Source organism: Loxodonta africana, chromosome X, assembly GCF_030014295.1.
Source record: "Loxodonta africana isolate mLoxAfr1 chromosome X, mLoxAfr1.hap2, whole genome shotgun sequence".
Taxonomy (NCBI): Eukaryota; Metazoa; Chordata; class Mammalia; order Proboscidea; family Elephantidae; genus Loxodonta; species Loxodonta africana.
The window spans coordinates 159,308,267-159,326,421 of record NC_087369.1 but is presented as its reverse complement, the minus strand read 5'-3'; the positions used below and the strand labels follow the sequence as shown (position 1 = coordinate 159,326,421).

At 43.5% G+C, this 18,155-nt stretch overlaps 1 protein-coding gene across 1 annotated transcript; it reads right to left on the bottom strand.

The window, feature by feature from the left end:
- Positions 1 to 2,276: 2,276 nt before the first annotated feature.
- On the bottom strand, positions 2,277 to 16,156 carry CD40LG (CD40 ligand). The gene is made up of 5 exons (XM_003420493.4): positions 15,854 to 16,156; positions 13,718 to 13,849; positions 8,704 to 8,761; positions 6,315 to 6,377; positions 2,277 to 3,418 (listed from the first exon to the last, which is right to left on the bottom strand). Exons 1-5 carry the CDS (start codon positions 16,007 to 16,009, stop codon positions 3,042 to 3,044), a joined length of 786 nt encoding a protein of 261 aa, XP_003420541.1. The 5' UTR covers positions 16,010 to 16,156; the 3' UTR covers positions 2,277 to 3,041.
- Positions 16,157 to 18,155: the final 1,999 nt, after the last annotated feature.

The window sequence follows — 18,155 nt, the reverse complement described above, 5'->3', positions numbered from 1 at the left end:
GAGACCTGGCACCCCAAGAAAGGGTAAGGTGACCTCCTGAGGAAGCAGTCTGAAAGGCTGAGGGCAGTTGGTACTGTGAGGCTGGGGCTTAGGGGAAAGGTCTGGGCTATCGGAGGTGGCATTTAGAGGACTGTAGAAACCATAGGGGAGGAGGAGATAGCGTAGGGAGTTTAGAGTGTTTTTTGTATTTATAGCATTGCCTCTGATAACATATATTGTTAGAAACATGGTTACTAGAGGTAGAAATAACCTGAAAGATAATGATTCTCAAAGAAGAAGGAGAGGAGTGAAATGCAAGAGCAAGGTTTGAGTCAAAAGGGAGCATGATGGTGGGACAACCCAGTCAATTTGGCTTATAATATAGTTCATAAAGTTTATGTTCTACATCCTAGATTGGTGAGTAGTGTCTGGGGTCTTAAAGGCTTGCGAGCAGCCGTCTAAGATGCAACTATTGGTCTCTTCTCATCCAGAGCAAAAGAGAAAGAAGGAAACCAAAGACTCAGAGAAGAAACTAGTCTACAGGACTAACAGTCTACATGAACCATGGCCTCATCTACCCTGAGACCAGAACTAAAAGGTACGGAGCTACCACTACTGACCATTCTGATCAGGACCACAATAGACGGACCCTGTCAGACTTACTGGACCGGCTGAGACTAGAGACTCCCTGAGATTATCACCCCAAGATACTCCATAAACCTTGAACCGAAACAACCCCGAGAGCACCTTTTAGCTAAATAACAGATTGGCTCATAAAATAAAGAATATTACCAGTGACTACTGCACGCCTTTAAAAAATCATCTATATGAGACTAAACTTTGGTCAACAATTACTCTAAAGCAAAGATGAAAGGGTAAGGGGACAAGGAAACCAGATTACTGGAAACAAAACCTCCAGAATGGAATTAATGAGAACAATGACCTATTGTGAAAAATGTAACCAACGTCACTGAATAATTTGTGTAGTAATTGTTAAATGAGAACCAGATTTGCTGTGTAAACTTTCACCGAAAACAGGATAAAATACTATTTAAAAAAGGGGGATGCGTGAATATATAAAGATGATAGATTTATCCAGACTACACATTCCCTTATTACCCTGCTAAAGGGGACGATGCCTCTTGGCCACACCTGCCCCCACTTGCCCCTCCCAGGCAAGTTGGGCAAGTATGACTGTGTTACAAAGTGAGCACTCAGCTACTGTGACGGAGGGACAGTCGTGGCCTGGCTATTGTCTCCCTCTTTCCCAACTGGACCAAGCCGTCCTTTCAGCTAGGCCTGGGGTCCTAGTCTTCCTAAGGGAGGCCCACACCTGTGAGAACATTACGACCAATGCCTTCCCAACTGCCACAGATGCTGCACCACCTCCTTCAAGCCTCCAATGCAGAGGGTAAAGTGGAGAAGAATCTTTGCTCCCAGCGGACAAGATAGCACTGTGGGAAGATCCCCAGTGAGTCCCTGAATCAACAAATGTCACCTGTGCTCATACCAAAGTTCTCTCATTGGAGAAAGTATGCAGTCAAGGAAATTTGCTGAGCACAATTTCAGCCTTGTGTTGGATGTTCATGCTTCAAGGTCTTTAGAGTCACTTAGCCAAGACGGGACTGGGCTGTCTACAGGGCTGTAGGGCAGGGGCAGTAGCCAAGAGTTTAAGCCCACTTCTCATTTCTCTCTCTTATTTCTACAGTAATACTGTTTGGATGAATATGTGGCATTTGCCTTAAGCAAAGTGCTCTACGAGTAAAGATGAAGAAGCCACTCTGGGCTTTAGGCGAAAAATCCCTTGGTTGGAGGTGACCAGGAATGGCTCTGTTGACTTCCCCTCTGATTTTCCCAGCTCCGTTTCTTTATGCCTAAGGTGGAACCACCTAGACAGTTATTTAAAACAAACTCTATTGCTTCTCGTTTAAGGCCCTTCCTCCAGCCTCATGTACCTGTGATTAATCAAGAAAAAACAACCTCATTTCAATCTTCTGCAACCTTTCTAGAGTAACCTGGAAATAGACCCAGATTGCTTTTCACTGCATAGGCTTCCAACATCATCCACTGAAGATTATAGCCTACTTCCAGAGAGTCTGCTGTCGCCAAGATATTTTATGATGTAACAAGCTTGGGAACAGTTTATGAACTATCACAAAGGCTTGGACCATTTCCTCCAAATGCTTCTTCCTCCCCCACCCCAGCCTAGGGCTTTAGGTACTGAATGACAACGGTAATGTTATAGAATCTTTATTATTCAAAAAATAAATAACAAGAAAATCACGAGTTCACTCTGGAAACAATGGAGACCGCAGATAGATACAATAGATTTCCTTTAAATACAGTTACTTCGCGATGAGGAGTGGGCAGGGCTCAGAGCTGCTTTCCCTGCCCTCCCCATCTACAGTGGCAGAGATAGGGACAGTGTTGAGATTAGATAACTGATTAGCAACTGCCTGACTTGTGTGTGTGTGTGCGCGTGTGTGCGTGCGCGCACACACACACGTGTGGTAAAGAGAGGGAGAGACTGAGTGTCGGGGTATATGGTGGAACCAGGGTTTTTCAGTTCTCCATTGTGTTGGACTTTATAGAACCTGATTCCCTATCAGGGCCACAGCGTCCCAGAGTCAACCATAATTGAATGTGAGTGGAGGCTTCTCCTCATTTCCCTTCCACATCTCCACTGATCAATTAAATACACGATCCACTGGAAGACATTGCACACGAAAGAAACAGAACTAAACTTGGTGAATTATCTGCGGTTTGCTCAGCATTCACTCTGTGCGTGATGATTTTCTCTTATGACTCTCTGGATGTCTGCGTCAGTGGGGTTTCTGCTTCTGAATAGAAGCGCTCATGGAGCAGGGCCTGTTTTAGTTTCCCCCGCCCTGTAATTCACTTATTACAGCCCTACATGCCTTGGGGTATATAATAAATAGTTCTCCCTGAGGAGGGTCCTAGGGTTATAAATAGGCAGTTCAACAGGGGGTGGTCTTAACTGCTTTGCTGTATTATGAAGACTGCCCATGTCAGCTCAGCCGCAGTCGGGGAGGCTCCACTGTTCAGAGTTTGAGTAGGCCGAAAGACGTGAAGCCAGTCCCGTGACTCACTTGGCTTGGGTCAGTCACGTTGACAAATACCGAAGCACCTGGTTGCAATTCAAAAACTCCTCCCAAGTGGATGGATTGTTGTCCGCAAGGCTTGGAGGAACTGTGGGTATTTGCTGCTCTGAGTAAGATTCTTTCAGATTCACTTGGGGACCTCAGGCAGAGGCTAGCTATAAATGGCATTTGTCCCGAAGCTTCCCGATTGGAACAGAAGGTGACTTGGGCATAGATATAATACAGCCCTTGTCTTTGAACGGTCAGCTGCTTCTTATATTTGAGTTCTACCAACTTGGTGCTCATGGTGTAATATCCTTTTTCGGCCCACTGGAGAACTGTAATGGAGAAGGGAGAAATTTGTGGTGAGGTGAAACATAACATGGTTTACATTCTAGCAGAAAATATAGTTCCATGTGGGGTACTGGGCACTGGGGATTTGTCAGGACCCTTCTATCCCTCCGAGTCTAGGAAGGAACTGTGGCTGACAAACAGCATGGGCTTTAGGGTCAAATGGAACTTGGTTCCACTCAAGGCTTCGTTCAAGCTTGGGCAAGTCACTAAACCTCCCCGAGCCTCAGTTCCTCATCTTTACCAAACAAAACAAGAAAAAACAAGCCAGTTGCTGTCAAGTCGATTCTGACTCATGGTGACCCCATGTGTTTCAGAGTAGACCTACACTCCATAAAGTTTTCAATGGCTGATTTTTGGGAAGTAGATCACTGGACCTTTCTTCTGAGGTACCTCTGGGTGGATTCGAACCACCAACTCTGTGGTTAGTAGCTAAGTGCTTAACCGTTTGTGTCTCCCAGGGACTCCTCCTTGTCTGCAACATGGGGCTAATATTTAAGCCTGTCTCAGAGACTTGTGGTGAAGATTAAAGTAAGTAGCATACAGCCCCTGTGAATTTCTAGCTACCACCAAGGATTGTTTAAGCCAATTTGCCCTTGAATTTAAGAAAGCGCCAATGATTGAAAAATTCTATGCCATAAATTACACATGCCAAATTATTTGGACAAAACCCTTGCTAATGTGAACGTCGACACCTTGCTTGCCATGAATTTTACAGTCCAAGAGTTGCCAGTCCACCTAGCTCAGTCTCAGCCTGGAGAGAAGGAAAGACCCCATTTCTTCCTAGCGATCATGCTGTTGCAAACCCGACCTGCCTCCCACAGCAAGGACTAAAATTAGGCAAGGAAGTATGAAAATAAACCTGTCATTTCACTGTGTGTTTTGATCTCCCATTGTAGTAGGCGCCATCAACTTGAAAGTACCTATATTCTTGTGGCTAAGCCGAGTACCCACCAACAGTGTGCCATTTTCTCAGCTGAGATGGTGAGTGGGTTCAAAGTGGTGTGTGCACCCGATTTCAAATCTCAGCTTCTACAGAGGTCTATAGGGGTGGGGGTGGGGGGTGGGGAGAAGTGAAAGTGTACTGATGTGGATGCTTCCTTGAGCCATTTTTTATTCCCACTTGGTGGTCTTAGGTTATCACGGTGCAAGATCCTACCTACTAAGAGGCATCCTTTAGGAGTAAGGAGACATCTTGAAATGCCTGACATTTTGGGGGTCCCCAGACCACTCCAAAAAGGATACCTCATCGTGATGTTTTTGACATAGAAATCAGCCCCCAAACTTTTCACTTTTGGACCATTTGATGGAGAACAAAGGGGGAGGAGCCCTGTCTTTCAGTCCAGTAAGTTTAGTCCTGGCTGAGGGAGGAAGGTGCAGTTTGTAACAGCATGACCAGATAAGAATGAGAAGTATGGGGTTGATGGGAAGATGGGGAGAGGAATGTTATTGTCTTCCCACGATTCCCTGCAGACCTACTGTGAGTCAGACTGTAAAATATTCTAGGACCAATATCAACCATGGGCCTTTTGGGAGAATCTGAGCCCCATGAAATAAACCCAGAAGCAAGAAAACAGGATTCAGATACAGATGGACAAAGACTAGCGGAAAGCTATTCTTCCAGGAGGTTTCTCTGCTGTTGTCATCGAATCCAAATGAGAAGGTGCCATGTGGATGGCCACCTTGGACACCTGTCATGTACTCCCATAAGTGTTTTTTCTGAGCAAGGGGTACTTCACAGAATTATTAAATGTCATGGGCTTAACTGATATTAATGTGGAGCTTCATGCCATTCTTTTGACATATAAACCACAGTGAAGTAAGCTAAGTAGTGACACCTTACATTGGTATAACACTTGACAGTTTAACTTTCTTCCACATTAGCTGATTTGGTGCTCAGAGCAACCACGTGAAGTAGGCGAAGCAGGAAACAGCTGTGTAAGTAAAGGGACTTGCCTGAGGTCACCCAGCAAGTAGTGGCCAGGGTTCTTGAGCACCAGTGTTCCCAAACTCCCTATCGAGTGCTTTTAGGTCCATTCCGTGATGACCTTGTGTGTGTTCCACCCACTGAGAAGCTACCTGTGAGGTGGGGTGGTGTCGTGTGTTCTCTCTCTCTCTGTTTAGAACTCCATTCCAGAGCACTCTGCTGAATTTTTCAAAGACTACTCTGATGCTCTCGGACTGCCTTTATGTTGATGGGGGATTTTGTGCTAGCGTGTGTGTTTCCATCCATTTATCAGATGCAACACATTCTCCAGCACCAACTATCACAAGGTACAGATTTGGGAAAAAAGATCTAAGGGCTAGAATGATGGCTGAACGTGTATGGAAAAAAATTGTTCAGAGCTGGAAAGATCATGGTATGTCGTCTGTTGTTACTTCATTGGAAAATCTAACGTCCCGGCACCTATTGATCTTTGCAGAGTGATTTTACCTTTAATTTCCCTGAGGCAGGCCCCAAGAAGGCTGGGGTTAATCATACAGGGATTGATAGATGGCGGGAGATACCCCTCCAGACCCACTGATACACGGATGAAGAAAGGTTAGGAGGAGGGACGCTTTCAGTCAGGAGGTCACTACCTGCCATTTCTTCCATGTTGTTGGAATAATAGTCCTTCCACCCAATAATGCATCATATAGAATCAGCCATTGAGCAAGAACATAATCAGGACTTGGAGACTGCTTTCCACCTCCTTTTGTCCCTCCAAGTCCCATTTGGGCATTTAAGCTTGCTTTGAAGACAAAGGAGAGCGTATGTGAGGTGTATGGGTAGGTTCGTAAGTTAGGCCCCAGATGAAGAGAGGAGCCTGAGCTGCGTTGCTGCCACATGCCAGCATTCCGCCTTGGGGAGCTGACGCTGAGGATGCTGTGGGACTTACTTACCAGACGCTGTTTTACTACTGGCATCACTTATGACATGGGCTGCAATTTGAGGCTCCTGATCACCTGAAATGAAACCAAAAGCAAACTTTCAGGCCAAAATAATGCAAAACTGTCCACAGAACTATTTGGTCCAGTCTTATGACTGTATAATAGAGACTGTGCTTAAACAGGCTATGTGAAAGGGAGAATAAAATAGTCTGGAATTCCCCCCACTGAGGGAAAAGTTGATTTCTAACAAATCTTAACAATTAAATTGGGTGCTTCCATTGATCCCATTCTCTTAATAGTTATTCAGGACTGGATTCCACTTTACATAGACTGACACAAGCCCCAAAACACTGGTTTTCATTCAACATATCGTGAATCTGGATTTTAGGAATAACTCCTGTATATTGGGAGTCTTAGTGGGCCCCAAGGTCATGTCTACACACTGAGCTAGTAAGATATTTCTGGTGCCTGATTCAGGCAAGCAACTGGTCAAACTATCCTATCCATCTCTAATTGTTTTTCATGTAGAAAAGCCTTGCTCCTTAATTAGATGTGCCAGCTTTCAAAGGGCAGAGACTTATGGGTTTCCTTTTTTTTTTTCCAGTTATGAGCCTGGTACTGGGCACTTTGTAGGTACCCTATAAATGTTGAGTCAATTTATATAACCTAAATTACCAGTTTGGTTAAGTTTATTATTTTATTGAGGACTGTAAGGCAGACTCCACATGAACTCTTCCTTCAAATTTCACTGTAATTAACAGACAGCATGTTACCACTCAACATGTCTTGAAGTCAGTCATTTTAAAGGCAAACCTTCATGGAAATCAGAGGACCCTGTAGCATCCAAGCCAATACTTCAGACAGGCTCTGAGTGCTCTCTTTGCCTCAGAAGCCATATCTCTAGCTCTGTATGTATCTCTGTGTGCATGTGTTAAATTTACATGAGTCATGGCATCATGTTCACAGACTCTGTTACAAAAGTCTCTCTACCAACATCCCCTTGACCACCACTCCACCTTCTCCATACTCTGCTGCTAAGGCTACTTCAGGAATTATTGTGTTTGGTTTAGGGCACTACCTTCTAAGGGGAAGAGGGAAAAGTTAGTGTGTCCAAAAAAGGAGACAATTAGGAGAGGAAGGGTCATAGGAGGAACAGTGGAAGGTATTGGGCATGTTTAGCCTGGGGAAGAAAAGGCTCAGGGGCCTATGACTGCTGTCTTAAATACCTGGACAGCTGCTGTGTAGGAGAGGACTGATACTTTTTTGATATGGGCCCAAAGAGCAGAACTAGGTCCAGCAAGTGGAGATAACAGGCAGGCACATTTTGGTTCAAGAGAAGGAAAGACTTCTCTTGAGCAGTATAGTAATCTTACTACCATTATTAGAGCTCTCCATCGATGGACCAGGCTGCCTTATGGGGTAGAAGTGTCTCATCCTCCGACATGTTCAATCAGAGGCCAGGCAGTTAGTGCTGTTGGGAAGGAGGCTCGTGCTCTGGGGATGGTACTGGATTTGAGAACTGTCCAGGTCCCTTCCCACCCTGAGATGTTTGGGATTCTATGATTTCAAGAAGAGGGTCAAGAACATTGTCATAAAAATTGTTCCTTGACCCCAGAGGCTCCACCTGGCTACTGTTCCTTGTGAGAAACTTATCATCGAGTAATGAATGCCACTGCTACCAAATGATGGCTTTCTTGTCATCTTATCTTCCTTAGGTGATCCCAGGCTCTATGGTTGTTTTGATTAAGGTATTAAAAATAAAGAGATTTCTTTGCACTTGGTATTGTCAGCATTAAAGGAGCAGAGCCTTCCTCATAAATATGTATACATGAAGCCTTTCCAAACCACAAGGACCAGAGAAGGTGTCAATTTGGCCATTGAGTTCCTGTTTTCTTTCCAGAGCTAAAAGTCTCCAGATTCAACACTGAGTTGTACAACATAATCGACCTAAGCTTCCTTTTGTCTGTCAGATTGTCATACTGTGGTGGCTTACATATTGCTGTGATGCTGCAAGTTATGCTACCAGTATTTCCAATACCAGCAGGGTCAGCCATGGTGGTCAGGTTTCAGCAGGGCTTCCAGACTAAGACATACTAGGCAGAAGGACCTGGAGGTCTACTTCTGAAAAAATTAGCCGGTGAAAACCTTACGAACAGCAGCGGAACACTGTCTGATGTAGAGCCAGAAGATGAGCCCCTCAGGTTGGAAGGCCCTCAAAATATGACTGGGGAAGAGCTGCCTCCTCAGAGTAACTGTGAGGGTGGTGCAGGACCTGGCAGTGTTTAGTTTTGTTGCACTTGGGGTCACTATGAGTTGGAACCAACTCAAGGGCATCTAACAACAACATCAAGCTTCCTTTCTGTTTGTAAGTATTCACAGAGATCAGTAAATAGCAACCTACCTTTTTGCATTTCAAAAGTTTTTTCTTTCTTCTTCGCCTCTTCATTTCGCATTATATCCTAAAATAAGAATCATTAAAAAAAAATTTACGAAAGGTCATTTGGGCAGGGGCTCCGCTGTGGGGTTGGAGACCTATTCTTCATTTGGCATCTGTCATTACCCTGTTGCCTGTTTCTGGTGAAGATTATCATAGAGACTCAGATCCTGTCATTAATTTTATCATAGTGATTGGAAGCCCACTGCTCTGACAGATGAACTGGCAGCCCAGAAAGCCCAGGGGTGAGTCCGGAAGCAGAATCCAGGCCTTATTATCTCCATCCCAGAGCTTTTTCCAGACCAGAGACTGTGATACTGACCCCTTCTGTGACCCCAACCTTCCTGCTTTGTGAGGTATTGACAAATAATACCCAGTGGGGGAATGCTTCTGCTGTGGAAACTGGTATATGGAATGTTGTTAAACATAAAGCATTGTGTTGTATCTATTAGGATAAAATGGGCCTGAAGTCACTTCGGACAAGGTAATAGTAAGTTTGACCTTGGGAGAGAAATCCAAGACTATGAAAAGACCTTCAGACTTTTGTTATGTTTCTTGTCCCTTTTAATGAACTGAAGAGATTCTCTTGTTGCTGGTTGCCCTGAATGGCCTGCATTTATTTAGAATAATCAGCATTTAGGAAACACAGGTCATCCCCCAATGCTGCTAATGTTCAAAGGAATGCAACATTTCTTAAGGGCTTTCTTCTCACTTATCAGCTGAAGGAAGGCTAAAAAACCAAGAAAAACAAACCCGTTGCCGCGGAGTCGAGTCAATTCCGACTCATGTCAACCCCATAGGACAGAGTAGAACTTCCCCATAGGTTTCCTAGGAGCACCTGGTGGATTCGAACTGCCAACTTTTTGGTTAGCCGTAGCTTTTAACCGCTACACCCGCAGGGTTTCCTGAAGGAAGGCTGGAGGTACTTAAAGACGCTAACAGGGACTGCCGTCGACACAGGTTAGAAGGTAATGAAGGCTATTGCTGCCATTTTAAAGACACTGAATCAAAGGCCTGGAGGGCTTAAATGACTGGTATGAGGTGGTGAAAACAGTTAATGCACTTAGCTGCTAACCAAAGAGTTGGAGGTTCGAGTCCACCCAGAGGTGACTCGGGAGAAAGGCTTGGTGATCTACTTCTGAAAACTCAGCCACTGAAAACCCTGTGGGTCACAGCTCTACTCTGACACACCTGGGGTCACCATGAGTCGGAGTCAACTTGACAGCAACTGGAGACACTGGAGAATGAGGTCACCCAAAGAGTCTGAGGCTGAAGCCAAGGATAGAATCTACTAGATCACATTCATAGGCTAAGCTCGACTCTTCCATCATGCTATACTCGGAACCGAAAGGAGTATTTTCACGTGTTCACATAATCAAAGTCCTTGTACTCCTTCCCATTACTGGAATCAATTGTCCTCAGGCCCCTTCCTTTTCACTCCTCCCCTAAAAGGAACTTCTGTTGTTTCTCTTGAATGTATTGTTGTAGGCTCAGCTCAGTTGCCAGATGGCAGGGTGTAAGGCAAGAGCCCAAAGGGGAGCTTGCGCCTCGAAACGCTCACATGGGCCGCAGAGTCTCAACTTTCCATTTGAGTTGAAGCGCTGCACTGTGAAAAAGCGGCAACAGGAAAATGTTTGCGAGATAAGTAAACAAATGACTATTTCGTGTATTTTTGAAAAATGGAGTGTGATGATCGAGGTTGAGATACTTTTAGGCTAGGTGGGTGCGTTTATGTCAGGGCCAGCCTAGACGAAAACGTGAAGTCAGCAAAGTTGCCTTTTATGTGCCCAGCTTTGCCTTCTGTGAACTTTCCCTCAGCCACACTCCCCAGGGCCTTTTTTTTTTTTTCTTACTTCACTCACCACCTCAACTGAAAGATTTTTAAAAGATGGCCTCAGAAAATCTGGGATTTGTGATATCTCTATTAGCCGGAATTCTATGTGGCGGCTACAGACATGTTTACCTTTCGCTCGAAAAGGAAATGCTTTGACCCTATCTATCAAGGGGATCGCAGGCATTGGTGGACAGGTAATCATAGAACTGGTCATTGTGATAGGTGGGCGGGTGGGTAGTGAATCTTGGTGTGAAATTGTACTACGCAAAACGCTGTTTCCACTTCCCCTAACATAGTCCCTGAGTCCCATCTTCCCCCCAGACTGAGAGTTTGATGCTCCCTGCCTCAAGAGGTTGTGAATTTCTTGTCATTAGACATGTTCAAACAGAGATGGGATGACCCCTGTGTAGGGACAGAGGGGAGAGGACTGAAGTTCTGGACTGAAAATTGAATTTGATGATTTCTAAGATTGCCTTCAAGCCCTATGATTAGAAGCCCCAAATTTTAAATTTTAGGTTAGAACCCTTGCTACCATTAGCTAAAAAAAAAAAAAATCCAGCCTGAGGTTGTCCTGTAATTGTCCTGTTGGGTAAAACAAACAAACAAATAAATAAAGTCCAAACTATCATATAAGGAGCAATGTTGGGGAATGGACAATGGAAAGGGAATCAGTGATTATGGGAGGACTGGGTAGCTGGACGACTTTGTATTTAACCATTGTGCCTATCATGGGCACAGATGGCATTGACTGAGGTTCCACACCTGCTACAGTAGAGACAAGGGGCCTCCTCTGCCACATGGAAGGAGGAGATCACCCAGGCCCAGGCTGAATTGTCTAAGAAGGTCTACCCTTGTAGAATATGAAACTTTGGAGCTGTCACTTTTTTCATACAAGCCTAAGCAGGGAGGCCAACCCAGCTGCTTTCCTTTTTCTAGTCCTGGGTAGCTGATTCTGGAAGTTTTACATCACCGACATAAAATCAAGACATGAAGAATTCTCAGTTCAACTGTCAAACTCTCAGTGAGAAAGAGAGAAAATCAGAAAACCAAACCTGTTGCTATTGAGTTGATTCCGACTCATAGCAACCCTATAGGACTGAGTAGAACTGCCCCATAGGGTTTCTAAGGAGTGCCTGGTGGATTCGAACTGCTGACCTTTTTGGTTAGCAGCCATAGCTCTTAACCACTGCACCACCAGGGTTTCCAAGAAAGAGAGGAAAAAAACCCAACAACTGCTCTCACTGCCATTGGAGGGAACTGAAGTCTGGTCACATAATTACAGAATGTCAGAGCTGGCAGTGCCCTCACAGAGAATCTCAACCCTCTCATTTCATAAATAAGAAAACTGAGGCCCAGAGTGGTGAAGTCATTTGCCCAAGTTCACACAGCCACCCACATTCAATATGTTATTTGGGTTATTAACTGTTCGTTTGACAATTTTTTTATTCACATTTAAATGTACAATGCCTCTCAATACTCTGTCGTACTGGCCAGAATCCTCAAAGAACCAGAGAAACTCAAATCTTTCCCAATGCCAGGCAGCCAGGCCTTGCAAATAATGGGTTAGAAGTCTTCAACAACAACCTAGATTAAAAGAACCTGAGAAGGAGATGAGAGGGCAGAGGGGGACAGAGGCTGGCTGAATGGACACGAAAATAGAGAGTGGAAGGAAGGAGTGTGCTGTCACATTAGAAGGAGAGCAACTAGGAGTATATAGTAAGGTGTATATAAGTTTTTCTATGAGAGACTGACTTGATTTGTAAACTTTCACTTAAAGCACAATAAAAATTAAAAAAAAAAAACCTTGAGAACCAGCAGCATATTTGAGCTGCATTCTGATCCCTGGAGGTGACTCAGGACTAACCTCTTAGAATCTTCACTACTGGGTTAGATTACACATCCGCTACAGTACAGGAAGATAGGAATGAGCTCAGGACTAAGATCTATAGCCCTGCACTCCTGGCTTAAATTACATATTGTCTACATGTGAGGACTAACTCCTGTTGGTTTAGCCAGATACCCACCCACCTGGCAAAGAGCTGTCTTCAACATGGAGTACTACCTCCTAGACATGACCCCAAAAGGAGCTGAGGGCCAAGGGTATTTGATTCAGCTCTGAGAGAGAAAAGGGCAAAAAGAATTCTTGAAGTTCTGCCTCAGGAGAAAGAGGTCCTAGACCCCACGTCTGTGATGAGGTAATGAATGTTGGAGGTGCATCCTCCGAAAGCCCACCCAAAAACCCACTGCTGTCGAGTCGATTCCGACTCCTAGCGACCCTACAGGACAGAGTAGAACTGCTCCATAGTTTCCAAGGAGCGCCCTGCGAGTTCGAACTGCCGACCTCTTGGTTAGCAGCCGTAGCACTTAGTCACTATGCCACCAGGGTTTCCATTCTCAGAAAAGTTTCTGTAAAATTCTTGTTTTCGATACCCATTATGGGTCACAACCACCGCAGTGACTTTGTGCTGGGTACCAGTCTGTCGGGCTAGAAGGCTTTGAACCTGCTCTGCTTCAAGTCATGGTTGGCCCTAGAGGGGACTGGCTTCATGAGCAAGGGGTATCATGTAGGGTCTGATCTGAACAGAACTGCGAAGGTCCACCACCCATTCCCTGCACCCCTCCCCACGATAAAAGGAAAAAAATTTCACCTTCATGGCGCCTGAAATTCCATCATCAGAGAAGCATTTCTTAGTATGTTAAAGTTTATCAGTCTTTAGGAGTCCCTACTACTCCGGTGGTTATTGCTTCCCTGGGAATTGGAGACCAGACCATGGGTCCACAGTGCAAAGACATAGAGGTTTGAATGGTGAGAAAAAGAAATACAAAAAACAAGCTGGGTGTACTTCGTAATTTTGCCCAGAGGCAGCTGTGTGTATGAGTGTGTGTCTGTGTGTGAACGGTACCCGTGAGAGTCTGTGTCTTTTCCCCAGAGAGACTTTTTGTTCTTATCAAGTAGAAATGTGCCTACTTCCAACTTTCCTTTCCACTTTTAACATAGCATTTTGGCTTTCTTTCTTTCTTTTCGATACACACACACACACATATTACAAATGTTTAAACTGTTACATGGTCGGATTTCAGTTTCCCAACCTAGCAAATGCAGTAGAACTTTTCAACTACACTTGTACCAACAACTGAGCTCCTTACCTTGACAAAACCTCCGAACTGGTTTTTAATTTGCTCACAGTTCAGCAAGGATAAGGACCCCTCTCCTTTGGCGCATCTCTGTATCATTTTCATGAACACAAAATCTTCATGGAGATTCCTTTCATCTTCTATCTATTTGTGAAATAACAGGGACATGAGAAATGTAATTCAGAAGGAGAATGCGGCTAATGGTGTCTGCCTCTGCGTTCACTTCTACAGCATAGGGGAACTTGGGGGCTATGAATGGGAAATAACAACATATCATACTGGATAATTGTTATTTGTTATTTGCAGCTTTAAAAAATCTACAAAAACCAGAAATTAAAACGTCATATTACCTGAAACTCAAGGTAGAAATCACAGTTATTCTAATAAAATTGCATCCCAACATGTTATATATGTTTTCAGTGCACTGTAGTAGCAATATTCTATAATTGTCATATCCCCAGTGCTCCAGGAGTGACTGATCATTATATACACAGGCTATACAATACTTTTCTGCTGAGCTAATTTGCCCACTTCATTTTAGTGTGTGTGATGCAGTGCTTAGTAAAAAGAAGTTAATTTGCAACGTGTGTCAATTAAGTTCTAATTACATTTCTCTCTTTCTACTTTTAGTAAGTATAGAAAATGTTTGCATATTTCAAAGAAATCATCTATTATCCCAAAAGCTAATGAAAAGACAAAAAACCCATTGCCTTCAAGTCAATTCCAACTCATAGTAACCCTACAGGACAGAGTAGAACTACCCTATAGAATTTCCAAGGAGCGCCTGGCGGATTCAAACTGCCAACCTTTTGCTTAGCAGCTGAACTCTTAACCACTGAGCCACCAGGACTCCAAAGTTAACAAGATATTTTATTTTCCAATGTCTTAGAACAATCAGATGTATGGAATTCAGTTGTATAATCAACTAATTCTGTATCATTTTCTTGTTTTAATGTTAGATTTTTAGATTCAAAACAAGATGCAGTTAACCAGTGGCTTTCATTCTCACTAAGACCAGACTTAAATGCTATGGTGAATTTGCCTACTCCCTTCAAAGGCTATGCTGATGTCCAGACATTGACTGGCAGAGACCACCAGGCCAAAAACAAACAACCAGACCCAGAACCCCTCTTTTCTCAGCAGTGAAACCTAAAATCTGAGCAACTCAGTGAGTTGCCTCAACCCTCCCTGCCTCCCCTTATCCTGATAGAAAACCTCCCGGCCTTATTTCTAGATCTGTACCCCAGTGCAGAACACTGAGAAAATGCAGTTATCCTGATGCTGCCCACCCACAGTGCCCACATCCAGAGTTCTTAGAACAGCTGATAACTGGCCAGATGTCTCCTGTTCACCCATGACTTTATGTTTTGTCAACACAACCAATAATGCCCCTCAATGGAAGTGGACAAACACATGGGAACAGGACAAATCCTAAAGGCTATCTTTTCTAAGAATGAAAAACAACCTGCTAAACTACTCTACTCTTTCGTTCCTTAAGTCCAGCCATTTAATAATCTAAAACATCTTGGAGGTCAACTGAGTAGCTTGCAACTCCAAGCGGCATTTGGAGAATTATACAGAGGAAGCCACTTTTACTAAAAGACTGCAAATTCTAGGACTTATCCAAGTCGATGCTAATCTGAAGTGTTAGGAAATTTCAGATCAAATTGATGCTCTCCTTCCCTAATTGGAAGTAAAAAAAAAATGTTTTTCTAAAAAAAATTCATTTCCTTTTTGAGCAAAACTTTAGCAAATAATTATAGCTAACGCCTATGTAATACTTGCTATATGCAGGCATTGTTCTACATTCTTTGTATGGCTAAACTAATCTATAAGGTGGGTACCATTGTTGTCCCTATTTCTCAGATGTGGAAACTGGGGCATAGAAATATAACATAACTGCCCAGGATCACAGACCTGGTAGGAACAGAGATAAGATTTGAACCCATGCAGTCTGCCTCCAGAGTCCAAGCCCTTAACCAAAGACAAGAATATGGACTGCTGCTGACAAGATAGCAAATATTATGCCATAAGACCATCTATTTGAGTTTCTACCATTGTCCATCATTTGGATAGAACTGAAACCAACCAACTGCAAATCAACAAAAGCCCCAAATACAGTTAATAAAGACTTGTGGCTCATCTTACCTTGTCCAACCTTCTGTGAAGATACACAGCAAAAAGTGCTGACCCAATCATCTGGGTGATAAGAAAAATAGTAAGTAAATACATAAAAATTTTCATACTGACGGGAGGTCCAGTAGTCACAGACCGGGGAGAAGGTTGGCTATAAGTTTCGATCATGCTTTGTTAGAGTTGAAATGGTACCTTCTGGTTGAGAAGGTGGCAGAGGCAGCATGAGAAGACTGTCAAAGTGGCCACCTTACTCAGGATTAGTTAAGAGCACACAATCGTTGCAGCCCACACTTCCTGGAAAATGTGCTGCGTAGTCTTCTCTCCCGGCAAAAAAAGTTACGTAAAGGTTTTTTTTTTTCTCAATTATACCCATATCATTCACTTCCAGGCTTTCCTTTTGTTAGTAAAGAAGAAACAAGTTTCTTCTTCCATATATTCATTCTTGCCTTGAATGTCATAGACTTCTCAACAGACAATGGCAGTATTTTCCTATCTCTGTCTAACTTTTTAGGGGTTCGCCAGTTTCAAGGAAAGTGACAAATTAATCCACCAGCAACAGACTTATTTAAATTTCAATCTTACTAATATAAAGCGGGAACCTGGTATACGGGGAAAGAAATAAATGTCGACAAAAGTTTGGATTGATTTTATGACTGCTGTGCCACTAATTGCTTCCCTCAGGTGACAAATTTAAGATTTTATTTCTTTAATCTTTCAGTCCAATGAAACCCTGGCAGCTTTTCAGGTCGTGTCTATATGGTATAGAGCAGAAAGAAGGGCTGATGACTACTGAATTTTAAGCTGGAAAAATAATTCAAGAAAAATAAATTTTCTCAAAGGCCAAGAGAAGTATGGTCTTGAGGGAAATCAGGCCAAAACTCTGGGATTGAGGAGGCAGTGGGAATATTAGCATGGATTAGCTCAGTTTCAATTCATCAGATAGTTTATGATGCCAGTGCAAAGGCTCAGAATGGGGGAAACAGGTTGCAGTTAAGAGACCTGGAGTCTAGTCCTCACTCTACTGATAAATTGCTATGGACCTTGGGCAAATAGCTTCACCTCTCTAGGCCTCACTTTCCTCAGGTCCAACCGGGACAATGGCACCTGCCTTGCCTTTCCCATAGGTTCTTGTGAGGACTGAATAAAGATGAGTATGAAAGAGCTTTGAAAAGTATAAAGCAATAGGCAAACACAAATCTCATCCTGAATTCTGTGGAATTTGTTTAGCATGAGACATGAGTTTTCTAAACAATTGCCAACTCCTTACACACCAGTAAAAAACAAGCAATAACAACATCAAAAACACTCCAAGTCCAAGCTACGAAATGATCGATCGAGGTGTGTAGAATTACACATTTCTCAGTAGCTTCTGCTTTGTCTTATCAGATTGCCTTCAAAATAAAAGCAATTGTGGAAATCCCTACCCCACACCACAACCTGGTTTAGAAAACATGATAAGATTGCTTTGGTGATTCCTATAAAATTGTTTTGAGAGACAAATATGAAACGTAACAGGCGGCTCCGAGAGGCATGTTGTCTGTATAGTTAGCACCCACTTTCTTCTCCTCCCACGCCCCAGCATCCTGTCCTGGGCCCAGATCTGTGTAGCTTCTCACTTCATCTGCCAAATTATTGTTGTTGTTGTTAGGTGTCCTCGAGTCGATTCCGACTCATAGCAACCCTGTGTACAATAGAATGAGACACTGCCCGGTCCTGCATCATTCTCACAATCGTTGCTATGCTTGAGCCCAGCGTTGCAGCCACTGTGTCAGTCCATCTTGTTGAGGGTCTTCCTCTCTTTCAATGACAGTCTACTTTACCAAGCATGATGTCCTCCAGGGATGGGTCCCTGCTGATAACATGTCCAAAATACGTGAAACTGTCTCTCCATCCTTGCTTCTAAGGAGCATTCTGGCTGTACTTCTTCCAAAACAGATTTGTTCATTCTTCTGGCAGTCTATGGTATATTCAATATTCTTCATCAACACAATAATTCAAAGGCATCAATTCTCCTTCGGTCTTCCTTATTCGTTGTCCAGCCTTCACATGCATATGAGACAATTGAAAATACCGTGGTTTGTGTCAAGCACACCTTAGTATCAAAGTGATGTCTTTGCTTTTTAACACTTTAAAGAGCTTTCTTGCAGCAGATTGGCCCAGTGCAATCTGTCATTTGATTTCTTGACTGCTGCTTCCACGGGCCTTGATTGTGGATGAAAGTGAAATGAAATCTTAATCTTTTCTCTGTTTATCACGATGTTGCTTATTGGTTCAGTTGTGAGGATTTTTGTTTTCTTTATGTTGAGGCGTAATC